At 38.6% G+C, this 26,638-nt stretch overlaps 1 protein-coding gene across 3 annotated transcripts in view; it reads left to right on the plus strand.

Moving 5' to 3' along the window:
* Positions 1-26,638, plus strand: part of LOC138019641 (C-Maf-inducing protein-like) — a 53,441-nt gene that overhangs the window by 20,310 nt on the left and 6,493 nt on the right. For all 3 annotated transcript variants that reach the window (XM_068866493.1, XM_068866494.1, XM_068866495.1), the window contains exons 3-22: positions 515-643; positions 2,628-2,678; positions 2,869-2,940; positions 7,652-7,741; positions 9,048-9,092; positions 9,552-9,614; positions 12,377-12,457; positions 13,827-13,930; positions 16,870-16,974; positions 17,614-17,679; positions 17,792-17,857; positions 18,049-18,075; positions 18,194-18,242; positions 20,195-20,302; positions 23,297-23,413; positions 23,753-23,871; positions 25,165-25,186; positions 25,271-25,318; positions 25,410-25,556; positions 26,521-26,638. The exon at positions 26,521-26,638 is cut by the window's right edge and continues 59 nt beyond it. In XM_068866493.1, the coding sequence (XP_068722594.1) occupies positions 515-643; positions 2,628-2,678; positions 2,869-2,940; positions 7,652-7,741; positions 9,048-9,092; positions 9,552-9,614; positions 12,377-12,457; positions 13,827-13,930; positions 16,870-16,974; positions 17,614-17,679; positions 17,792-17,857; positions 18,049-18,075; positions 18,194-18,242; positions 20,195-20,302; positions 23,297-23,413; positions 23,753-23,871; positions 25,165-25,186; positions 25,271-25,318; positions 25,410-25,556; positions 26,521-26,638 (1,627 nt within the window). The remainder of the gene's footprint in view (positions 1-514; positions 644-2,627; positions 2,679-2,868; positions 2,941-7,651; positions 7,742-9,047; positions 9,093-9,551; positions 9,615-12,376; positions 12,458-13,826; positions 13,931-16,869; positions 16,975-17,613; positions 17,680-17,791; positions 17,858-18,048; positions 18,076-18,193; positions 18,243-20,194; positions 20,303-23,296; positions 23,414-23,752; positions 23,872-25,164; positions 25,187-25,270; positions 25,319-25,409; positions 25,557-26,520) is intronic.

The following is a 26,638-nucleotide window of genomic DNA, read 5'->3' on the forward strand; positions in this document are numbered from 1 at the left end:
TATGTAGCAATAGATTAGATGTATTGTCAATGAGGCCTAAGCAAAGAAATTTGGAGAGGTGAAAATCCTTGAGACCAGCGCAGTTGTGGGGTTATGTAATCCTTAACCTAGAATAGGGAAATGAACTATTTTGTGTTTTTACTCACATTTGATTGCAGCTCTATCTTAACTGGAATGCCGTGCTACAGCTGTAATACGTTCTTTTTTGTATTATCAAAGGTTGCCAGTTGCCTAGTAACAGACTGAGTATGTATGCCTCTAAAATGTGCATGAATTGACAATGTGCAAATGTTGTGGTTTAAATTTCTTTCTTTTTTTGAAAATTTGAGACCACTTTATTTGTAATCTGCCATTGTCTTGCATTCAGTACTACCATCTGGAAAAATTGAAAATAAATTTAAATTATTTATAAAATCTTAAGACATTTGCTGTAACTTGTGACTGTATTTTAAATGTCACCATAAAGTAAGGTACCCTGTCTATTAATAAGAATTGCCATGTGTCTTTTACTCAGTGTGTAGGGTTTATGGAAAGTCCTGTATCGTATCAAGATATTTTAGAAGCATACACTGTCAACAGATGGGATACTGGCCAGCACTTCTGTATCAGAGTAACCATTGCTGATGGCTCAGTACTACTTAAGGTGAGTCTTTTGTTATTTTACATTCTTCAGTTGGGAATAAACCAAAGGTATAATAGCAACCTTCAGATTGGAGGACGAGAATGACTACAAGTACAAGTTTTCTGTACTGGGCATGTGCATTACATTTAAAGGAGAACTGAAGATAAAAATGAAATATTTTTTCCTTTGCCAAATTTGTAGTGCCTGACTCAATTAAAGGAAATATTCAAGTATTTGAGGGGTTCCTTACATTTTGACGTTTTTATGAGGCCAGAAAGATCCGTATTGATCACTCGACGGAAGTCCGCCATTTTGGCTGTATTAAAGCAGGGTTGGGCGCTAAGGGTGACGTCAATGCGCACACTTTCTTGAACGTGGGAAACTTGAAAAATGGTTCAGTGCGCTATTGTGGGCTGTTCTAGTTCTCTTTAAAATGAAGTCCTTCTCAAAGAATGGATCATCCGAATTTAGAAGAAAAAACTTGCCAAATATCCAGCACTGTCACATCTGTTTGGATCATTTCGAACCCTCCTGTTTTGAAGGTGTCTTGGCCACAGCGGTTGATGCAACAATTGCATGTAATTGATTAACTGTGTACCTTGCGACTCCATCGATTCCATTTACACCCAGTGAGTAAGCTATGTTTTCTTTACTCGGGAGATTCAGTGGCAAACCCAGCGCCGGAGAAATGAACCAAAAAGTTGTTTTTACAAGCAACTGGGGTACTTCATTTCATGAATAGCATTTGCACTGCAAGCTGGGTTTTATAAACTCGACAACGATCATAAAGATGTTTAATTGAAGTTTGAAAATTCGCAAAACTACGAACACAGCTTGTGTGTTTACATACATGCTGTTCATTAATCGAAGTGCTCACAATCCATTTGCTTGACTCAGACCCACCATGGCAGTTTGTAGCACTTTTCTTTGCAAACACACCGTGAAAAAGCTAGAATGCTGCTTTGCACAACGAATAGCTTGATCGGCCGGCACATCTGTTAATAGTTAAGAGCTGTAAGCTAAAGTTTCTCAAATTGAATCGAAATGACAGACAAAACAATAGCAGCCAACAGAATATCGTAGTAATCAAGTTGTTTTTATTGCCTTTTGAATACAATCAATTCACCTGAGATTTTCTTCATAGCTCCTCTATCTCGCGGCAGCAGATGCATTCCTTTTCTTGCTGTCTCGGCCTCTCAGTTCAAGCAAAAATCACAGCTGCACCAACTCGTATTTTCCCTTTTTGAGTCTTCCCTTTCGGTTGCTTCCTCTTCCTCGGATCCTGAACTTTCTAGCATTGGTTCGAAAGAATATGGTTCAAGTTCTGCCATAAACTTATGTGTATTAACGACGACGAAAGCGGAGTACAGTGTACCATGTTGAGACTTAAACGGTAACAGAAGATTTTTAGTGAAAACCAGCTGCTAGCTGGTGCGCAATGATGTCACAACATGGCGGCGGACATTCCTTTTTTGGAAGTAACCGGAAGAAAAAGTAAACAAAATGGCAGGCATTCAAATTGGAAAAAACAACCAAGGCTTTTGGGCAAATTCAAGGCCTTTCAAGATGAAAAAGGGTTTTTCCTGTTTGTTTACAGTGTAGGTAAAGGATGTTATATTTCGACAATAATAAGACAAAGAAATTTGATCTTCTAGCCTTCAGTTCTCCTTTAAAGAATGGAAATTTTCAAAAGGTGCATCCTCGGAACTGAGAACTTGTCCTTGTACTCCAATCAGAAGGTCACTAATGAAAAGTACATCATTGCAATGTACGTGTGTCTGTAGTATTTGTATTTTGTCTCTTAAAATTAGAAGGGTCTCTCTAAACTCCACATTGGTGGGAAGATTCCTTTTGAAGCAAGCTTTTTGAACTCAAGAAGTGGCATGTTAGTAGAGGTTGGCTGCAAACCTTTGTACTTGAGGAACAGGATTCAGTGTGTAAACAATTTCTTTTCAAACATTCACATCCTTGTTGTTAATGGAAGGCCAATATTTCTCTCATTCAGGCATCCAATGCTTACTTAAGAGATCAATGGCTTCACTCACTTAAATGGAAGGTATTGTTCTTTTTCATGCTGTTTTTGATTAGTTTTTAATTAGTGATGTGGTTTTCGTTTGAATGTTAGTCATAGTTTCAAGCAAGAATTTGGAATTCATTTCATAATAGCCTTGCATCCTGGCTGGCGCTACCTTTTACTCCGACAGTTGTCTTGCAGAAGATCCTAATTTCTCCAACAATATTTACAGGTTAACTTATTGAGATACAGAAGACTTATATCCAAATCAAGTGATCCAGAAGGTCTTACAAGGGAACTTAGGGTGAGGAATTTTTTTTCGTACCAGGGTAGTGTAACAATGAATTTATTAGAAATAAGAGTATTCTTTTATTACCAAGAAAAGCATAATTTTGAAGGTAACAAGTCACTGTCACTGGGTTAAATCAAGTCTGATTGTCTGATTAAAATTAAATGTTCTGATAACTTGTGTTTAAGATTTTACTTTAACTCTTTCCCAGGGTTTTCAATAAGAATTTTAGTAAGTGGCAAAACACGAGGAGTAGGCGGAGAATGGACAATGCGCACAGAAGGCTTGGTTCCAAGCGCTGAAGGCACGACCTTGTAGGGGGGTCGGCGGGAGGATGCCACATTAAAATTTGTGCCTCTTAGAATGCATTTCCTGCAGTCTGGCGCACAAAGTAGGGTATTTGAACACAACACCACTATCATTACATTTTGCCTTTTTCACTCAGAGAGAAAATGAATACTCATAAATTCGTGAAATTCAGTCGATGGCAAGACATATTTTGCGTTTTGAAAAGACACTTAAATAGCATGACATAGCCCCCTTCAAGGCTCATTTGCATTCTGTACAGCTGCTTGCAGTGTATTTTGTCTGTTGTGACCGAAAAGACCTTTGTAAATGTCGTCTTGTCACGCTTCAAATGTAATTGGCAAATCAGGCAGCTTACACCATTTGCTGGATGCTAGACCGCTGCCTCAAAAACGTGTGTGCTTGATCTTGACATGTACAGGGAAACAAAAATCATTTCCCAAATTACTCGGAATTCAAACGTGTCTTTTGTTTTTCATGAACAAAACTTTCCCAGTCCAAGGCTTGTGTTCTGTGCGAGAGTTTCTCGTGTTATTCGTAAAATTTGGGGTAATATCCCAGGAAAGTAGGCGGCAAGTTCACATGCAATAGCCAGCAAAATTTGCCGGCTGCCAGCTCTTAATGAAAACCCTGCTTTCCCTTCTGAGTGCAAGGCTTACATGTATACTGTACATTGTAGGTTTTACTCTGACTAATGCCAGACAATTTTAGTCGTCAGTATTAGGCCAAGTAAAAAGGAACCAAGTGTTTCTGTTATGTCCGACTTTTTTTATTATTTCCAGTTGAATGCTTACTTTACAAAATCAATTCTAAGACCCTCCCCCAGGGATAAGTTGGAGTTCTTCGGTCAAGTATCACCAAATTCTCTGAGGGAAAACTTGCAAAATAAATCCTGCAAGTTACTGAACCAAGGTCAAATTACTTGTATCCAACTTACGAACCTATCGTACTAAGGCTGTAAAATGTGGCCTGAGTTCGTATTAAAATGTAGGCAAAAGCCGCGTCTTTGTACTTAATTGAGAAGCACTGTGTAATAATTTATATAGATTTTAGAACAAACCTAAAAGCAGAGCTCTGGGGTTGTTTATGCTTACTGGCTCTAGGATTAGAGCAAAATAAAAGGCTTTGGAATTGTCTGTGTTTTGGTTTTCCCAGATATTGCTTAATTACCATATTTATTATTCGATTAAGTGCCCAACCTCAAGTAAGTGCCCACCCCCAAGTACAAGATTGCCTGACATCCATCCAGCAAGCCCTAACAGCTTCTCACGTGACTGACCCATTAATTTTGCTGACGTTAAGCTGTCGGATGTCGAGGAGGCAGCACCAGAAAGTTCACTTATTGAGCTGAGCGACGAATCGACCGAACAATGAGTTGTTAGTCCTGGGCATACGTAAACCGAACAATGAACAGTTGCAATTTATATGCTTTAATATTTTGTCATGTTTTGTTACAAAATAAACTTTTTACTCACTGAAAATGGTGAAAATTTAATAGGCACCCACCCTGAAAGTCCAAAAATTAAATAAAATAAGCGCCCTGGGCGCTTAATCGAATAAATACAGTATGTCATTTTCTTTGCTGCTTAACTAGTCAATTCCACAGTTAATTTCAACTGAAAAACAGACTGATTGCATGAATCACGAAGGGATGAGTGCAATATTGGTTTTTCCACCGAAATTTACTGTCGAATTCAGCAGTTAGGCAATTATTTTTTCTTGAATCGCAAGAGTTTTAAAAGAAAACAAGCAAATCCTCAGCAAGCGAATGGAAAAGAAAGAATCCATTTCAGAGTCGGCTAAAATTAGAAATCACAGACGTACTATAGCTTGTGATGTGACAGATCGTCTTTGTTGGTTCAAGGTCAAACAAAGAGTTTTATTGATGTACATCATTCCACTTTATCTCTGAAAACAAAATCATTTACATTTTGATGTATTTCACTGAAACACACCAGCCTGGCTTAGAACCAGAAGCGGCTAGAAAGGACAAACTTCAAACAAGATCTCCAAAAAATTACCTGTACGTGCTCTAAACAAACTTCTGAAAACACAAGCTGGTGATGTTTCTCTTTACTTCTATGAGAACTCATTAAGATTACATGTTTCTAACATAAGGGCAAAATTTTCTTGTCACTTTCAAGGCACATCGAAAAACAGTTAGGCAAACGGAGTGAAAAATCCTGTTCGCTTGCGTTTTAAAGCCAAACAAACCAGCAAACAGATCAATAATTATTTCTGTCCAAAAAGAGAACAGATGATTGTTATTTAATTCCAGTTGAGAATAAAAATTCTAGTTTCATTCTTGAACAAAGGAAAAAATGACTTAACCACTTTTTAAAAATATGCCTCCACTTAGTGCCCAAGAAAAGAATTTGTGGAGTAGCTTCTTTCACCAAGTTTGAGCTATTACTGGTGTACCGTTTTGTCGTTCTTGTTTACTTTCTCTCTTGTTTCGTTTCTGTTCTTCTGTCATAGGCTGTCCAGGCATCTTGCAACCTTAGGACATGTAGATTCACAATTAAAAATCTTAAGATAAGACTCATGCCATAAATTGCAGTTCAGAGCAAAAAGCAGCACTAAACAAATTAAAATAAACACTCAGCTTTAAGTTTATATCCCTCCAATGCTTGACTTGAATGACTACGTAGTCACCAGTGTGTCCTGGCCACAGCTATATTATGTCAAACCTGGATTGAAACCAGTGAAAAATGCAAGAAAAAAATATTTTCCAAACCATACCTGAACACGAAAAGCATTGGCTGTCAAGACCTTTTGTTGATGTAGCATTGCCGTGTAGCCGCATCGAGCTACAGAAAGGGTGAGAAAAATTAAGCCTCGTTTATTCTCAGGTGTGAGTGTCTGACCTGGCTTGAGCGTGCGATCCAATCAACAACCAGTCCCTGGTCAGCGGTGAACTTGAAAAAAAAAAAGCTGACCTTGATAAGGTCCAACTTAAGCCCGGCATATGGTCACGTGATACTGGTCAGCGGATACCTTGTTTTGACAGGTTTCAATTGACCACAACATAAACATGTCCAGTATCAAAGATGTATGCTGTAAACTAGCTAGAGTGTCAACAGGAGTATTGCCTCCTTGATGAGCTCTAAACTTGAGCCTGTGATATGGTTACGTGATTCGGTCACATTGGCATACATGGAGGGGTGGACGGACGAACGATCGTATGGTCCTACGGTCGTACAGTGACCAAAACCAAATTTTCTCGCATCAATGGGTTACCATATTTTCTTAACTATGGTGCTCTGCATGTGCATGCCTTGGGGAGTGGAGCTCCACTACAAAGTGAAAGTAAGGCCTGTTGGTTTTTATTATTTTGTTTCAGTATTTCCAATAACAAAATAATAATAAAAAAAGAGAGGTGGCCCCAAAAAGATGAAGCGGGCAGGGACAAGAAACAAAAATCTTTTTTTTTATCTTGGCCTACAATGTAATATTGTGGCCGCTTTGCCGGTGAATGTACCGGTTAACCCCTTTAGCCCTTTCCCTCCTGAGAGCAAGGGTTATAGATTTATTTCTAATGTCTTACTCATCAATAATAGCAACAACAACAACAACAACAATTATTACTATCATAAAAAATTTACAATTACATGTATATTAGATGCCCTTCAAATAGCTATTAAACTAATCTATGCGGGACAAGACAAAGCAAAAGTGATATTTAACACTTATTACTACACTCATGGCTACTTTTTAAACTTGAACGATTTACAGTATATTCCTAGCAGAGTCGACTGGTTTGTTTGCCCCCTGCTGATCCCAGAAGTCTTTGCAAATGTAGGGAAAAACAAAGGGGCCTAGCGAATGGCAACTCATTCATTATCAGGTTAACTTAGCAAAATATTCTATCAAATGAGTAACATATTCATATAACCTTCATTGGGAGCTTCAAGGGTAAATTGGATATTTACCCTTGAATGGGTTCAATAAAAAAGTGTTGCTTCTAAAATACTTTTGTTTGAGACATCTCCTTTGAAGAATACTGTCTTAATTGGTGCTGGGTCGCATTACAGACCAGTTTTTAATTTGGCTGGCTTTAAAGCAGCCAGAAAAATCAAATTACAAGACCTGAAGTAAAATCAATAAAATAAAATTTACGGTCACATTTCGATTCAGGTAAAATCAAACGGGAAATTTTAGTGGCAAACAATTGTCTCCAGTCACCTTTGGCAGCGGGCTGCTTTGTTTTTTCGATATTTGGAAAAATTGGTCAGCCCCACCCAAGCAAACTGGCGTCTTTGATGTTTTTTTTTTCTGATTTTGAAATTTTTGAAAAAGCGCAAATGAGGGGTCGCATTAGAAAAAAAGCATGTTGACAGATTTTAGTCCCTAGAGTAAACAAGCTTTTGCAAAGTAATCTCTAATGCAACGTGCGCCGTATTTTTTGTTTTGGTTGCAGGAACTGGTTCTTTTTTCACTTACTACACCAATTCAAGATGACGTTATATTTACCGTCCCACTCCAAATGGTCTCCGGCATCCTTGCACGTGTAAGTTTATGATAATGGGCCTTGCACACGGTATTGGTTGTCAAAAACTTATTACCGATAATACGTGACTTTTAGCTGTTATTTCCTTGTTACAAAGTATTTATCTGGAATAATACCAAAAACAAAAGTTTATCTATTGTCTGCTGTTTATTTCGATACTAGCCTTGCATTAATTTTATTTTGCTTTGTCAGGGTTTGAGCTAGGATTTGATCACTGGGGGACAGTTTCCCTTGGCTAGAATTGTTGGGGACATTTTCATTTTTAGGGGGACAGTCAATTTTTTTCCGTTTTCTTACATTCGAACAAAGAAACAGGCACGACAACAAAACCATTTTATTACCTGTTACTTGTAATTAAAAAATTAATACAAACAAGAAAATGGTGTCAATGGCTTGCAATTGACCATTGTTCTGTAAAAACACGACACTGCGATGGTGTTGCTGAGTGTAACCCCCATAGTTTCCAAATTAACAGCATCCACATGTTCTTTACAGGCGTTGTGTCTTAGGAGAGTTGAGGTTTTAAAATTTGTACACCCAAGGGGTTTGGTTTCTTAGATTTCCGACAAAAATAGCAGAACATCACCTCCTTTTCATAGCCCAACAACGTGTGGTCTTGCAACTAAGTTTTCTGGAAATCAAGCGCTTAATTTAGCATTACATATTTTGTAATGGCCTTGAACACCAATACCGTGCGCAAGGCCAATGCCTTGAACCTTAGTACTTGCAACTTGATGGCAGAGTACTTACCGGTACTTTTTTTGCAACTTCAATTACTTAATGTAGTAAAAAAGGTTGCTGGGGACATTGTCTTGTGTTCTTAGACAAGACACTTTACTCTCACGGTGCCTCTCCACCCAGGTGTATAAAAGGGTACTGGCGAAATGCTGGGGGTAACCCTGCGATGGACCAGCATCCCATCCAGGGGGGAGTAGAAATACCCCTAGTCGCTTCATGCTAATGAAACTGGAGATAAGTGCCCGCCTGATGGGCCTTCTGGCTCGTAAGCGGAGACTTTTTATTCATTGTGGTGAAGAACAGTAATAATAAAGTATTCTCGTTTGTCTCATGATGTCGCGATCTACATCACAAGTGACCACATTGTGAGAAAAACGAGAATACTTTATTATTATTCAACTACTTACTTTTATTGCAACTGAAGTTTTTATGTAAACGTGCAGATTAATCTCTACCAATTCCATGAATCTGCTGAACTTAACCATACTAAATTACAGTCATGATTACAGATTGTTAAATTTCTTGCAGTTTTACACACATTAGCACTTACATGTATATTTATTTGCAGCACTTTGTTTCATTAACGGATGACGAACAAGAAAAACTTATAGTGGTTAGTACTTGGTCAGGAATATTATTATAACTATCCATGATGTGACCAACATTTTTCTGTTAGATGGCCCAGCATTGGAACTTCGCTGTTTTTTGAAAAGATGAGTTTTGAAATAGTTTATCCCAAAGAGGGCCTCCATTGACTAGTAAAATTGTCTGGCATTCCACAGAGTAAAATCACTCATTCTCAAGAGGGTAATTTAAGGTGAAGTTGATTTCAATGGTTGTGGAACTTGAGATAAAAAAAACCTGGCAAGAGTATGAAAGAATTCTTAGTTGTCTGTTTGAGTAGTCTTGTGGAACCAAGATTTGAAGAATTTACAAAATAAGTAAAATTTGTATTGGAATTTAATGTATATAATACATGTAAATCTAGGACAGTGATACATTTCATGTGTTTTTGTTAAGATTGCTATCTTCTAGTTGTAAATTTCAAAAAACTGTGTTTTTCTTTCTTAAGACACTTGCACCTGTCCTGGAATATGTCCAACCATCCCCAGAAGTGTGTGCTTTCTTTAGCAAGGTAAAATACTTACTATTAAGCCAACCACAGTCAAAGGCAACCCAAAGGTTCTTTTTTCTTTACCTTCTACCGCAACTTATGGCTTCAACCATAACTTACGGCAGGGAGGGGTGGGCGCCACTGCATGGACAACTTGTCCCCAGTAATACTGATACTCATTTCACCCACCACAAATGGATTGAAAGGTAAGTGAACTTTGGAGCGCACAAGCTAGGATTTGAACTCAGAGCACCGAAATGCAATGTGCAAGCGATATCCACTACACAACTTGTGCTTCATAACTGACTATTGCAACAACACTTTTTGTTATATGGACAGGTGTGCTTTACCGGGAATTAAAACACTTGTAGAATCAATACCACCACTGTATTCAGGGACAGAGTGGTGTATTTTTTGTATTTTAACACAAGTGGTCATAATTAATTTTGAGCAATGACGTCATGATTCCAGCCCTTTTTTGTATATAATTTTATTACATATAATATTTTTATTAAAGCTTGCTTTTCAATCTGTACCATGTGTATTGATTGAACATATAAGAAAAAGAAAATTACATGTTAGCTCAAAGATACAAAGTTTATGTTCTTGTTTATTGTTCTGGCCACTCATACAAAAAATTCATACATATCCTCGATTTAGTATAATTGCACATAGGTGATTATTGTAAATTCTACACTGTCTGCTTGCACTTAAGGTGATTATTATGCAGCCTAATTATCACCTACATGTAAGTGGTTTCTTCAAAGTGGCAGCAAGCTGTTTTGTTGAGGTGACAGTTGAAGAAATCAATAATTTGTTTAATTTTTTCAAATAATGACAATGTATAATTACATGCATGTAATTATACTGAATAAAAACGTTGACTTTATCTTGATTGTTATTCACCGATATTCACCTTCCCTTCAGCAAATATTAATGATTGTTAAATATAATACTTGCAATAGTATTAAAGCAAAGATGGGTGAAATTCCTTGTTACTATCAGGATGATGAACTGACACAAAGTCAGCCCGTGTTTGACTTCACCTCCAGATTAACCTGCGATCAGGCTCTATTTTATTAGTTTCGCGTGGTACGGAATGTGGAGTTGGCGAAACGAAAAATAGAGCCTGACCAAATTCCTCTTCGAAATTCCTTCTGCCCACTATTTTTGATTGATTGACATGTCCTTCATCGGCCAATCAAATTTACTTCCATTACACCAATACACGCGTGAACGGCAGATTCACGCTATTTTGTTTTGACCAGAGTTGATTACCGTGGGAGGAATATTGTAAACGAATTCGAAAGTTACCGTTGGCTTTAATTTGAGAGAAACACATTTAAAGCATGGGGAATGTTACTTTCTGTACCTTTTCGACGACTATATTGCGGCAAAGGCCGGCGTAATTCTTCCTCCGAACTTCACTGAATGTGCAATCTTTTAAGCTTGACATCTTAATTTGTAATTGAGATAACCTAGCATTTTGTCGTTGGATGGTTTGGCAATAGATTTCTAAAGAAAAAAAAAGGAGAAATACATTATTCCTTTAACGTGTTTCCCATGAAGGTTTCTTTGGTGATTTTTCCGGGTAATATCTTCAGTTGCAGTGTATTTCTAGAAGTTGCGCGCAGTAAAATCATAATAAATTTGGCCGTTAATTTTTTGATGGAGTACGAACAGCAAAGTTTCTTTTATTTTTGTATAATTGGTCTTTCTGGAAACATGCCATTTTAGTTTCTAGAGTGCGAGTTTTAAGTTAAATCAACTGGAAATATTATGAAGCAATCTTGACTCCAAATTGTGCAAACAAACTGTGTCGTGTACAGTAAGTGATACAAAGATATTCAAAACATGCATTCGTGTAACTTGCGATTTTATTAGCATCTCCTCGTGTTGATATATATGTCCTTTGTCTCATCCAGGAAACCAATATGCATCGGCTTTCATTGCCATTTGAAAGAACCAGAAAAACAAAAACATCAGGGAAGTTTGTGCCAAAGTATTTTCAACCACATGGCCACAGAGCTCGACAACGGAATCGCTAATTTCACCCTTTTTAGAGATTCAAACCCGATTCTGGACAAGCAATGAAATGTTTCAGATGGCATATCTCCATTTATACAAATTAAATCAAGTTGCACCGTTCACGTCATTGTAAGAACAAAAGGCAGCAAATTTTTTCGTACACTTATGGCGGATTAGTCTCTAGGACTTCGCGAGAGCTCCGCACAATCACGATGGCATTTTCACTTCCGGCGTTTCAACAGCCAATCAGATCACAAGTTTGGTCGGCCAAAATTTGGCTGACTGTCCGGAATTCTTGAGAGACTTTTGGTCAGGCCCAATTTTAGCGAGCGAAGACATAAGAGAACATATGGGCGAATCTAAAAATGGGCCTGATCGCAGGTTACCTCCAGATTTAAATGCTCTCATTACTGCATTATTTAATTCTATTTGGAGCGAGTGAGTTTGGGTCATGAATGGATAGCCTGCCAATCTTCCAGCTGGAACTGGGATCAGAGTTACAGTAGTTCGTAGTCTGACTTTTTCTTATCCTTGTAGGTTTTGTTTCAATTCCCTGTGATACTTTGCACTGACAGAGAGAAGGGAGGGGGGGGGGGGTAAGGAAATGGGAGAAGGGAGGGGAGGGCAGGGCAAGGGGTGCATGGTCAGTTTCCAGTGATACTACCTTCAGAGGTGATGGAAACACTGTACATGTACCGTTATGGCTAGGAATGGATGAAAAATAAATAAGTTTATGGTGTTTTGGTTCTTTTCAGCACTGTAAAGGCCAGTTGTTCAATAATGAAGTGTTGGATGCCTTCCTTCCAGCTGTTCACAGAATTCTTAAGCACAACATGGTAATTTAAGCCATTGTTGTCATTGTTGTTTTGGTTTTGTTAACAGCATAGTGCTATCCAAAGCAAAAGCTAAAGATGAGTGTTCATATGAGAAAGTGTCACCTGACCAAGAGTGTAATCTTTCCTTTCAAAGGAAATAAATGGAAATGACTGTACCAGAAAAGTCATCCTTCTATGGAAGCCAACTTCTTGTTTCTTTTGTACTGTAAAGTACATACTGTCACTTTTTGAGACCTGACTCTTCCAGGGTAATGTAAAATTCTGAAAATAAGCCCTGTGGCTTACATATTTCAAAGGCCCTTTTTGAGGGGCTTATTTTTAGAGGGGCTTACATTCGGAGGGGCTTATCTACAGAGGGAAAGTTGTGTTTCCAAATCGATTTGGCTAGCCTTATAGTTGGAAGTAAATTTACTGTTTTTGCTTTGTTTTACTTTGTATTTGAGGGCAATTTTTCAAGTACAAGCTCCCGGGGGGGAATTTTACGGTAGTTCCATGATTTACCTTCCCAGCTGCTGGGATAATTGTTTTCTATAGGCCACTTTGGAAAATACCATAATACTCTTTTTTTTTGTCCCCCCAAATTTTGCATAAGCTTTGTTTTTGTTTTCTCTTGGGACCATTTTAAGTCCCACGAGAAACTGGAAACAATGCTTATGCAAAATTTGGGGGGACAAACAAAGAGTATTATGGTATTTTCCGAAGTGGCCTATATATTAAACAGATATAACTTTTTGGGAGTGTTTTCCTACCTAAAGTTGATCCCAAGGTCTTACTGTACATTTCCTTTTTATTTTGCCTTCAAAAACTCATTAGCAATTCATTCATTCTTAATAACTATTAAGAGTACTAATAAGGCATAGCTTGTTTTTCTTGTATGCTAATATTCTCCTTTCACAATTTTCGTCTCCAGAGGGAGACGTTTTTTGTGGAATGTTTTTTAAGCCATTCAAAAAAACATGCATCACATGTCTTATTGGTCTAAAAACACTCTGCTACACCTCGTGTTTTAAACCCCACTAAAACACTGCTGCTCATTTTTTAAACATTACATGAATTTGCAGGGAAAAATCGAATCCAATATTGTTATTTATGGCTGTGGTTTCAATAAGAAGCAGTAGCCAACAAAAAATGTGGCTACGTCACTTTGAGAAGTCTGCAACTTTTCCCCCGAAATTGAAGTAATTTAAGATTAAAATTATTATTTTTGGCAGTGACATGCAGTTGGTTACTCCTCTCAATGTAGCCAACAACTTCAAAATAATTTATTTTGAAACCCCTTCATCATCACTAGCTATTGGCAGGATAATAGACATAAAAAACGTTCATTTCCTTTATTTTTTGGCTGACCAAATTTTCTTGCCCTGAACAGGATTTCGGCAAGTATCCTCATCTCAGAATGTTTGTTCAAGATTACGTTTATACACTGTTCTGTAAAGATGAAGATGCAGATGTTGTTAGAGATTTTGTTGAGAGGTTAGTAAATTTGAAGGATTATAAATTTACACTACAGTAGTTTTGTTAGTTTTGCGTTCTTTGCAGGGATCCATATTCATAGTTTATCAAAGTCATCAGCAGGGGAAGTACGTCTTATGATCTACTTGCCTGGGCAAAAATACGGAAGTATAGTAAATGGTTGATAAACTTACGTGTAACTTGAGCATTCATGTTTTATTTTACTGTCTTGTCAGAAATTACAAATTTTGACTCTAGAGTATTATGTTATTTGCACCTTGGGAACCCGACTTACAGTGGTCCATATCTGCCACGGCAAAATGTACTTGAATGTAGCTTACAAAGTTACAATTCAAAGACCCAAAGTTTCGACGCTCTCGTCTAGTGTCTTCCTTTTATATGCTATCAAGATTTTGTGTTTTTCCTGTTCGTAAGCAGCAGGTTCTGCTCCACTTGTTTTCCTTTTTGCCGGAGGTGGCGAAACACCTTGTAACTAATGCCACCACGAGTCACCCTTTGCTCTTTGCTAAATGACTTGCTAACAACCATGCTAGTGGTGAGAGACATGAAAATCGAGCCTGCAGTAGTTTCATGGAAAATACCGTGTGGTCAAAGATGGTACCCAAACTTGCGATTTCATTGCTGAGAAAAGCTGCATTTTTATTCCTCATTTTCTGGAAGTTTCGATTGAATGAAAAGCGGTCAGAACAAAAGTACATTTTGTACCATAGCATTTGATGGCATTCATGAAAAAATAGTTATTAAAACATCACTGGTCCAACGGATGACCTTTGGAGTTCTTATACTCTCCCAGACGAGTTTTTTAGTCGTCTGGGATGACCGGATGACTGCGAATGTGGATCCCTGCTTTGTATTTAGATACCTGTGTTCAGAGCTGCTTTGAATAATTAGTTCTATGATTTCATTGGTTCTCCAGTTTTAATGGTGGCATATGAATTCCACGAGATGGTGGATACAAATGAGGGGAAAGGACTGATTCTTCTACTCTTGTACATAGAGTTACTTATTAACTCTCCAGTGTTGACACATTGCTCTTCCTTGTTAGAAAAAAAGGCATGCAATGTGTACATGTGGTAGTGCAGTAACACAGTGCTGTATCGTGTCAACTGAGCTGTGTTGTCTTCCAGGAGATTCAAGTTATCTTTGCGTAATATGTAGTTCTAATAGTACATGTTGTTATAGCACGATATTGTTTTGGGACCATATATCATTATAGTGTCATGGTAGATGTCTTAGTAAATAGCCCCCTGAGAAGACATGTGGTTACTAGTAAAATACTAAATCCCAGAAAGATTGAAGAAAATAAAAGATAATCGGGAAACATTGGCTTCGAGGCTGACATGTTTCATCATTTTCAAGTTGCCTTACTACTTCTTTTTCACCACAAGTTTGAGCCTGCACTCTGAGCCTCTGACAGCTTTGTAAGGCAAAAGTTCACTGAAGTTAAGCCCTGTCAGGCGGGGTTAGTATTTGGATAGGTGACCTCAAAATATAGGACTTGCTGTCAGAAATACTGGTGCAAAAGTAAATAAATATTGATACACAGTTTTTAGGAAGAGAAGAAGAAGTTTGCAGAAAGTGTCGATCGATAATAAAATATTTTGCCATCAACAACAAAATTTGCGACATGAAAGCAACTTAAATTTTGAACCGAGAATATAAAAAGTTACCATCAGCGAAAAACACTTTGGGAAATTTTTACTATGATCAATTTTCCTATTGTACTTTTGGCTGCACAAGTGAATCGCAAAATTGAAAGTCAAATTCAAATTCATCAAATTCAGCGGGCACCGTGATCAAGTTACCTCGCATGTTTACTTGCGAAACAAAGGATACATCTGTGTCAAAATGATGGCAAGACTCGGGATTTTTGTTTTTCTTCTTTCAAGTGTTTTAAAGATTGACAAGAAATATGCAAAATCAACACAAAGATCACAATAGCCCAAATCTTGAGGTTGTTGACCATTGTTTCTGCAAAGTCAAAAATTCCCTCTCCTAGACGAGGTTATTCATCACGAGGTAATTCCATCGTTTTGGAAACAGCAGCTGCTTTATTATTCATCAGCGTCACAAATCCTGGCCGATTTTGGAGCTCATTTTGTTGAAACTCCAGCTTGCTTCCAGCAGAGCTGTTTATGTTCGTGAGTTATACACTGGCTATGAGCCTATTTGCCACCACGGTCTTCAACACTCACTCACTCAATCACTCACTCTTTACAAACCCGCTGACATACATGTAGAGTGTAGTGCACTCATAAGAACAAAGTGCCCTAACACAAAAACTGCTGTCCCTATCGTAACTTGTTTGTTAATTTTCCAAACGTTCCGTTTTTGTCACTTTGAAATAATAGCATCCTTCAGATTGGAGTACGAGAACGACTACAAGTACAAGTGTTGCCCGTGCTCAGAACTGAGAACTTGTACTCCTAGTCATCAGTGTACTCCAATCTGAAGGTCACTAATGTTATTTTAAGGGGAGAAAAACGGAAAATTTACTGTTGTTTTCATAAGATTTTTGGCACATTTACATGTATCCACACTTAAACAACCAAACCCTCTAACAACTACTGTAATCATGGATTGCATGTCTCAGATCTTGGAAGAACATTCTTGGCTTTAGATTGGAGGAAATGGCTTCCTGTTTGTTACTGTCAAAGGTTTCCACTTAGAGGACCTCTTTCTTTTCAGTTCTCATACATTTGAGTGTGGCTGATTGATAGAAATATATGAACTGTCAGAAGTACGTGTCTTCTACCCCTTGACCACAGACAGACTACCACACAATGGGTATCTTTCCTTTTATGTTTGCCAAACTGGATGCGTTGGGCTGTAGGGTAATGTTTTCAAGGGAAAATGGGGTTTTTAGGAGTGTTGAATGCCTGAAGGAAGGCAGTCAATGTGAACCTGTGCTCAATTTTTTTCATACCCATTTTTTTCAGTGTTCACAGCCCAGGTGCTGCTTGCCCACATCCTCGTGTTCTACCAAATCTTGTGGCTGTTGTTCTGTCTGCTGTATACTCCACATTTGACCAAAGTGACAAATTGTAAGTTTGTTCTCTGTATATACGTGTGGTGTGTGAAAGTTATCAAGAACATTGGAATCAGCCTCACAACGGACCTTTTTGTGAAAATTACCATTTTGCAGCTTTTGAGCAGCTGTCCACCAAAAACCTCAAAAAGATAGGGGAGGGGGACTGGTGCAGTGGTGAGAGCTCACACCTTCAGCCAATGTGGCCTGGCATCAATTCCTGGATTTGATGCCATATTTGGGTTGAGTTTGTTGGTTCTCTACTCTGCTCCAAGAGGTTTTTCGCGGGTACTCCAGTTTTCCCCTTGCCTCAAAAACCAACATTTTATTTGATTTATTCTGATTTCAGTTGAATTGTGGTCTCCCCAATTAGTAGAGCACTCGTGCTCTCCTAACAAACCCTTAGGAAAGGGAGAGAAAATGTGCACCCTTTTTTCTTTTTCATCTCGTTTTGTTTTTGCCATTGGTTGAATTTCCTTATTATGCTGAGGTTCATTTTGTCAGCAACCAAGAAGAAACAACTCGCAAGAAATGTACAGCCCAACTGAATAAAAGTTCTTAAAGTATCTGCCAACTAGCTTGCAAAATCACATCCCACTGTTTTAGTGATTATTTGTTTGCATTTTTTTTTCATCTTTTCTTTTGTCATTTTCAGGCTTGTTAAGTATGATGAAATCAACACAAAGTTCCTTCTATGTTTTATGACAGTCATGGACACAATGTAAGAATGTTACGAAAAAAAATGAAAGTCACAAAATCAAAACGAAATAAAAATTATTCGTACCTTGTAATGAAGTTCTTGTAATGAAGTCCTTTTCCTGACACCATTTCAGTGCTCAGTTTGAAGACTGGAGACCCAGTCTGTCTACACTTCTGCAACCAATTCCCTTTCCTAAAGAGTGAGTATTAGATCAACATGTTGTTGTTGTTGCTGTTTTTTTCCTTATCAGTAGTCATCGTCATCATCATCATCATCATCAACATTATCAATGACAACTCCCAACCAAACCACTCCCCCCACCACTTCACACACACACACACCCACCCACACCACACAGTTAACTAACTTGTTTGAATTTTTGTCTTTCAGAGCTCTGAAAAATGAGACATTCGTATTGTAAGTGTTTTCTGTATTTAGTTATTTGAAAAATTACTGGAAACTCTCATGCATTCATGGGTTTTAGTTAATAATTATTATCCCTATTACTAAACTACTGCAGTTGATATTTTTTTAGATACATCAGTGGAGTCATCAAAGCCTTTGCCGAGGATCAGCGCTGTGAGGTAAAATGCATCTGAATTTAAGTTGTGGTCTGGGTACCTGTTACCCATCCTCCTCATGCCTCGTTTGCACGTAGGGCATTCACAGAGCTCTTCACTGTCAGACTGCTGCGATTATCCTTGCTTCCTTCCATGCGTTTCACCCTGCCGATTTCCGATCTTTGTATAAATTATTGTTCATTGCCGCATTGTCTTGGGTCTTGCTCTTCTCCTTTCACCCTCCTTTTCCGCAGTTTATCACCATCATCATTACAAATTTTCCCCATGTTAGCTCAAAGGAGGCGCTGGAAAGAGCGAGCATGAAACCGCTTATTAAAAAAAGTGTAGAATCGTGGATGTAGGCAGATCTTTTCAAGTTAATGAACTTGAAACAAAAGTTGAGTCAGACTATTCTACTTAACCGCGCCTTGCCGTTTACCGCGGTATTGGTTGCTGTGATAAACCTAGGCAAAACCTCGGAGAAATTTCGGCACTCCGCGTTCTTGCCGAGTTAAGAAGCGGCAAATGAGTAAATATTTTTCGGGCGGTACCGTATTAAGCTTATTAATGTCTAACTTATGAAACGTAGAGGTTTGATGCTTTCATTGGGGGCCGATTTTCAACTCATTTGATATCAAGTTTAAAGTGACAGAGGATAAACAACGTTTGTTTGCGCGTGGAAGTATAAAAAAGTTGGATCTTCTTTGGCTCGCACTGTAGGGGCTTATATCCCGGTTTCTGTTAGCTTCTGTTGCCTGTAGCAACTGAGAGTAAAGGATGTTGACAGAACCCTTTGATACACATTTGTGAGGAGAGACGGAGGAGCAAATATAAGTCCAGTTGGTGTTTAGACCGACATGGAAACACTGGCCAGACCTTTGTTATTAAGATGCCTCTTTATGCGATGCTTAAAAAACGAGCAGGGGTGTTTTATCGGGTTTAAAACCACGAGAAGAAGCCGAGTGCTTTTGGACGCGATAAAACACGACATTCGAGTAAATTGAACTGCTTCGAAAACACTCCACAAAAAGTGTGTGCCTCGGGGGTCAGAACGAAGGTTCAAAATGAGAGGGGAAGTTAAAAGCGTAGAAGAAAAACAAGCCGTGCCTTATTACTATTCTTTATATAAAGAATTCTAATTAGGTTTAAAGCTCATGCACGTGACGTTTTATCGGTGTTTTGATTGGCTGTTAGGCTCATGAATTATTAATGATATTTTTTTTGCACAAATGGCCACATGTAACACATATCGAACTAACAATATCTGTCAAAACATTCAGCTACAATCGTAACATTTATCATTCATTTTCACTGAGACATTTTGTCAAGTACCGGTACTTAACATATAATTTTGACCTCAAACAACATTTTGGTAATGAATGATCATTTCCCTCTTTTGGACAGAGAAACAGAAGATATTCAAAAATTGCCAATGCTTAAGTCACCCTTCGCCTCAAACTTCATTATTTTCACCTTGTAATCTTGAGCTGTTCATTCTTGTACGAATGAACAGCTCGTAGGCCGGAGCTTATCCCGGTTTCTGTAGCATGAAGCGATTAGGAGTATTTCTACTCCCCCCTGGACGGGATGCCAGTCCATCGCAGTGCTATTCCCAGCATTAAACTCGCCGGTATCCATTTATACACCTGGGTAGAGAGAGGTACCGTGAGAGTAAAGTGTCTTGGCCAAGAACACAACACAATGTCCCCGGCCAGGACCCGAACTTGAACCTGAACCCGAACCCATAACCCGGACCACTCGATCCGGAGTCGAGCGCACTGTCCATAAGGCCACCGCGCATAAATAAAGTGACTTAACGTTTTACCTTTACCATGACAATACAAGCCCAAATCATATGCGAAATTCTTTTTATCGCTCAACTGAAAACAACTGAACAACACTGTCAGGATTCGAAATGTTCTGTGTATTTTTAATATTTGCCTTCAGTGCTAAGTCATCTCTTTAACTCTTGACAGGTTCATCAGTCAATACTTCCAGTGAGAAAAGGGAAAGATGGATGGATAGACATTATATGTCCAGGAGGAGTATCATGTTTCGACGAAGGACATTTTTTTTCTCATGTAGTAAGTTCAAGATTTTCGTGTACAAAAGCAAAGTAGACGCCTTGAAAACTCTTCTTAAAAAAATATACAAACAATAGACCTTATTCGTAAATGGCGGTCACATTGATAATTCTTTTGTCCACGTGCAAATTAGCCTACCAAGCCTCATTTTAGATAAAGAATTCTTTTCAAATCACTGTATGGTATCGAGGCTTGGTAGGCTAATTTGCACTTCGACAAAAGAATTATAAATTGACCTCCAATTATGAATAAAGTCTGTAGCCCTTTTCACGATTAGTTTTCTGATTTGCATTACAATGTAGTATAACGTGGATGCGAGGCAATCTCGGGTTAAAACTACAAAATAGCCCGAAATTGCCTCACATACATGCTAGATTGAATTGTAATGCAAATGACAAAAACTAACCGTCAAAAGGGCTGTTGTACTTCAACCCAACAACTCTTCCATTTACAAGAGAGAACCTGGGAACGAGGTTGGAACTCTTCCTTAAAAATGGCCGCTTGCACTTGTCCGAAACGTAACCTTTCACTCACTATCAGAATGTTATTTTTGCCTTAAAACCTTTTTTCAAATCCGCCGTTTTGTAGGCTCTTAAAAGCAACTTGTAATAGCTGTTATTACAGTTGAGCCCTCGGTTAAGTGGTGTTCGTTTCAGAGCGGGCGGAAGTGAGGCTTTCGGGCAACATTCAATCAGATATGGAGAAGAGTAAAAAATTTAGTGCGCGAAATGCGAAATGTGATTTCCTATCTAGAATTTACGTTTTTCTCGGAAGAAGAGAAACGACAGCTGCCCTCTATTGTTCGGTGTTGTTACTTCTTTTAACGGAACCATATGCAATACAGTGCCTTGCCATACTCTCCACGATAAAATTAGGCCAGATAAACCTCAAATTACTCGCAAAAAAGCGAAGGGAATAGTCAAGAATCGAGAAATCAGACATTCCTTCGATGAGAAGTTCGTGTTTTGACGCGAAAGCCTCGTTTTCGCGCTTCTTAAACTAACACCAACATTAGCAGGTTTACATCATAAATTATCAAGTATGCGTTGAAGTATTTCTTTGAAATCAGCGCTGCAAACTACACTATCGGACAAAATCTGTTGAGACAAAGCGACATTTTTGGTACTCCAACAACTTGTCCAAGCGTTCCGCTTAAAAGCCGCCCTTTCCCCTCCCCCCAAACTCAATGTTGACTGTTGTTGGTCGGAAATATACTGTAGAACATATGACAATACTCAGTAACATTGACTGAGGGGGGAAGGGAGGGGGGAAGGGGAGAGTAAGTAGGGGTGTGTAAAAATGAAGGCGATTTTGTGTCACTGTCCGAGATTGTAGTTTATGACGTCAGCCCGGTGTCGAAGCCTACCGCCCTACCTTGCTACAACTAGTCAGCTATCAGTTAAAACCATTTGAAACGTGAATTTCAGGAAGGAAAAGTAGTAAAACACAAACTATAATTTGGACAACTGCAAAAATCTAAGAGTTGATTTAGGCTCTTCAGTCGTAGAAAAGAAAGCCGTAAATTCGACGGGTGCGTATTTCAGGGAGGCGCGATTTCTGGTCCTTGTAATAACTGTAATTCCATTCAGTCGATATAAATGCGGACCTCATGATCTACGACAGCGACGTGGATGAAAACGTCACCTCAAAATATAACTTTGAACTATCGCAAGTCGTTCGCGACTATTTCATCCTGTTCACGTCGTGCAATGTGGACGAACCATCCTCAAAACAAATTGGTACCAGCGGTTTCAGACTAAGAATAGATAAGAAAAGTTTCGCATTTGTATGCTCGCGTTGTCCTAAAACTTCAAATTTGGTGATTACACATCGTTATTTTGCATAGTATCGCAAAACACGTGCCGCACTTGCAGCACGATTATTTTACACTTTTAACCAATCAAGTTACTGTTTTATGGTTCTTCGCCGTCGCCGTCTTAGATCTTAAGGTGATTCCTCAGAAAAAAAAAAAATTCCGAACGATTTTCTTGAAACTTTCCCTGAATGTTCCCTGCTAATCCCTGTTTTGAGAACTACCATAAAAAACATAAGTCACCTTGCTTGCTTAAAGGGACACTGTCACGGACGCGCGTGGGCCAGCTTTTCGAATCCCAACAATCCCAAAGTTCAGCCTGACTTTTTCAAGTTTGAAGCGCTAAATTCAAAATGGCGTCCACGAGTGGCGGCAGCCATGGAGGTAAAGGAAGAAACTCTGGGCGAAAACGACTCTTCGATTCCCCTAAAAGAGCAAGAAAGGAATGGTCGAAATGCTGGAAACGCATATATATCGAATATATTCGAATCTATAGGATATCTATTGCGCATGTCACTCCGTGACAGTTTCCCTTTAAGAGATATAATGGGCCAATCTTACCCCATTGATGCCTGTATTGATACTAATCACGCGCGTTATTTCATCGGCTCAGGGTACATTTTGCGGTGGCTAAACGAGAGGGTTTTAAAGTAACACTTGAAAAAATACCTGATAGGTAGAAAGTCTTCAGCATATGGAACACTGTCTTACATAGTTTATGGAAAAATTACTCAGCTTAAAACGACGTTGACTCAAAACGGTTCTTGAGTCGTTGTTTTCAAGATCATAATTTATATCTGTGGGTAAGGGGCTTTGTGTACGTTTTTAGCTGTATTATTTTCCGATAAATTGTTCTACATTTTTGTTATTTAAAGGGGATAGTTTGTACACCAAAATTATGCAATTAAAACTATAGGCTGCGCTGCTTGACAGTAACTTTGACGTCAGCAACAAAAAGCGGTAGAGTCACGTGACAGAGAAGTAACGTATTCTTTCCTTGATTACAATCTGGAGATGCAAAAGATAGGTGAAAGATCATGGTTGAATTCGTTTTTTTTTTTGAACGCGTTGTACCTAAACAATGTGCTCAAGTGGTTAAAACTGAGTCTTGAAAATGTGTTGTGAAGCTACAATGAATTTTAGTTAAATGTTGTGCCATTTTTTCAAACCATTTTTCTTAGATGTCCAGGCTTCTAGATTGTTGTGGGAGAAGAAAGAAGGCTCTTTTGGAGCTGAAAGATTCCATGCTTGGTCCTTTCATGCTCCTTGCATTAAGAGGAGAAAGCAGTTTTATCCAGGTCAGTGCATGAAAACACTGTTTTAGTCAAAACTTAACTTTAAGGAAATCTTTAAATTCAAAGAAGTGTGATATATGCTTCGTTGATAATCGTTTAACTTAACATTGAAACACTATTTTTGTTTCGCTTGGGGAACGTTACTCAGGTAGGAGGAAGGCAAAAGCGAAAAAGGTTTTTTTAGTGAGGGGTGACATACTAGAGTGTAACAGCATAGTCATTATTTGCCTTGTTAATTCTTCGAAAAAATGTAGAGAACGGGGGGTTCCAAAATACGAGGACAGAAGAGAGAAGAAAGATCATTGGCAGCTGTGTTCATAGTCTCTCTCTATTTTTTAACAGACACTCTCGTTCATGTTAGAAGTCGAGGTCCTTCAGGATGAGAACGAAAAATTACAGATTATATCAACATTGGAGAGCACTGAAGAGGGCAAAGCGTGTTACGAGGCGCTTTGTTTGAAGTAAGTCGAATTATCTGCTTTTTGCCACTTAACCCTGGTGTAAAGTTGTCTTTTACTCACTACACAAGTTTCGTAAATATGGTGAGACTATGTACAAGAGACATAATAATGTATACTTGAACTGCGGAAAATAACCATGTTTAAGATATTAGATCTTCTCGGTTACGAACGTTACTTGAGCAATAGAGGAAGTAAAACATGCAAGTTCAGTCTTGAAATCTTCAAGCGTGAACTTTTCAGGACTTTCGTTACTGCTCAAGTGCCTATGAAATAAAAAATAACTAAAACGTATTTGAAAGACTTTTGAAGAAAAGAAACATGGTGTTTTCATTTTTAAAATATCTTCTATCGTTCTGGAGATACCGTAAATTCCGAAAATAACCCCTGGGGTTTATATTTTTCAAAGGCCCTTTTCGAGGGGCTTATTTTTGGAGGGGCTTATATTCGGAGGGAAATTTGTGTTTCAAAATCGATTGGGCTAGCCTTATAGTTGGAAGTAAATTTACCGATTTTTTGCTTTGTTTTACTCTGTATTTGATGGCAATTTTCCAAGTACAAGCCCTCGGGAGGCTTATATTTGGAGGAGCGATTTAACGGAGGGTTTTTTGCGTTACCGCTTTGGGGGCTGATATTTGGAGGTGCTTATTTTCGAAATTTTACGGGTATACAGTTTTCGTGTAAAAACTGATGAGGTCATCAGTGGTTCCAAAGGAAAACAAATCACAAAATATAGAATATCCTCAGAAATATTAAAGCGGTTTTCTTCAAACTTGGTACAAGTAATGTACATCAGTCATTGCATAAAATGACACCCATTGTGCAGTTGCCATAGCAACAGTTTCGCTTCCAGACCAAGTTTGTGTGGAACTGGTGTTCCCACTTTTTGTCTAAACCAATATCATTCACTGTCAATGAGTTAATTAGTAGACCTACGGCAAAATGGGCTCTTTGTGTGTTTGGAGCAGGACTGTCTTTCCTGATTTGAGAGGACATTGAGATCTTTCCTTTACAACCAAAAGGGACTGGAGCCAAAAGTGTTGCCATGGTAGTGTCATACTCTACACCGTCTTGCACTTTTCTTAAGGGTTATTACTCATGACAAGTTTGAATAATATAGCTGTGACAATTTGAGAGATATTCATGATTTTGTGATCCATCTTCCAGTGGAACCACTGATGACGTCATCAATTTGCTAATAACTCAAATATACTTCAAAACGTAAAAGGCCATTATTTTCAAAACCCTTTCAAATTGGCACTTCCGCTAAAACAAAAACATTTTATTATTTTGCAGGAAGGCCAAATTCAGGCAAATGGTAAGTACTTTTCTTTATTACTTATCCAACAAATATTATATGACCCGGCAATTCGAATATTGACTTTCCGTCTTTCATCAACAGCAGGAGAAAGGTGGACCTACGGTTCTTACTTTACCAACAAAATCAACTGTAAGTATAACTTGCCTTAACCATGGCTATTTGACATTCTCGAGCTCCAGTTCTTGTTGACAAGAAGTGTGTCTTCCGTTGTGTCTTTCAGGACGACGATCTTGCTCGGCTCCTAAAGTCAGGTTCATTTGGCAATCTGAAGAGCCTTAATTTGGCCTTCACGCACGTGACCAGTGCATGTGCCGAGTACCTGGTTCAACTTCCGGCGCTTTTGCATTTGAATCTGTGGTCAACTCAGGTTTGTGGAGTACTTAGAAAACAAGTAATTTCAATAGCATTGACATACAGCTGACTTCCATGTGACCAATTCTATTGTAATTTTGCGCGGCGTTCATTCCCTGGTTCATCCTCATTCGTCGTGGAAAATGACAAAAATGTCTGTTCCTAGAGAATAATTTAATTTATTGCTTCGGTCAACGTGCGTTAGCTCAGCTGTTTCTTTGTTCAGCTTCCCATTGGTTCAACAGGCTTTTGTTCGAGTACTGAACAAATCCTGACAAACATTTGGGGTCCGGTTCTCTTAACTGTGCTCTCAAACATTCCGGGCGCAAAGGAAAAAAAATCATCTGTTAAACTACGAGCCTGCCCCAGTCCTTCAAAAGCATATCAACACTTGAATCTTGTCCGTCGTAAAAGCCTTAACAATGTAATTTTATGCTGAAGGAAAATGAAAGTTTTCAGTCAAAATAGACCATTTTACAGTTATAGCTAAGTTACCTGGCCTAAGAATGGAAGCGAGGCTGTCGGTGACCCTGTTTTGATACAAACCTTTGTGCTTTTCTCATGTTAATTAAGACTAATTAGCATTACAACAACACAATTTTCATGATAAAAGCAGTGAGGTCTGTCACCGGCAGCCTCGAAGCCATTCATAGGCTAGGTCACTGAGCAAACAACTGTAAAATGGCCTATTGACTGCTAGAAAACTTGCGGTAACTTTTTGATCAGTTAATAAATTGCAATTGAAGTTTGTGTAGTAGTCCAGGATTATCTTAATCAGGCTTTGAACTACTGGGCCCTGGTCGTTAAAAAGATTTCAAGAGAAAAAAAAAGGTTTTGTTTTGTTTTAATGAACGCCTCGAAAGGTTTTACAATAAAGAAAAACGCCCGACGATTTTTCGAAACGCAGGCGCGGGAGATGATGTTGCTCTCTTTGGTTCACGACGTGAGTGATTAACCCAAATGATCCTCCTTTTTTTCAGTTTGGAGACAGAGGCCTTCACATGGTCGCAGAGCAGCTCCACAATTTGGAGTCGCTGAACCTCTGCGAAACTCCCGTGACAGATGATGGCCTATCTTCTTTGGTTATCATGTCCAATT

The sequence above is a fragment of the Montipora capricornis genome, chromosome 10, assembly GCF_036669925.1.
Source record: "Montipora capricornis isolate CH-2021 chromosome 10, ASM3666992v2, whole genome shotgun sequence".
Classification (NCBI taxonomy): Eukaryota; Metazoa; Cnidaria; class Anthozoa; order Scleractinia; family Acroporidae; genus Montipora; species Montipora capricornis.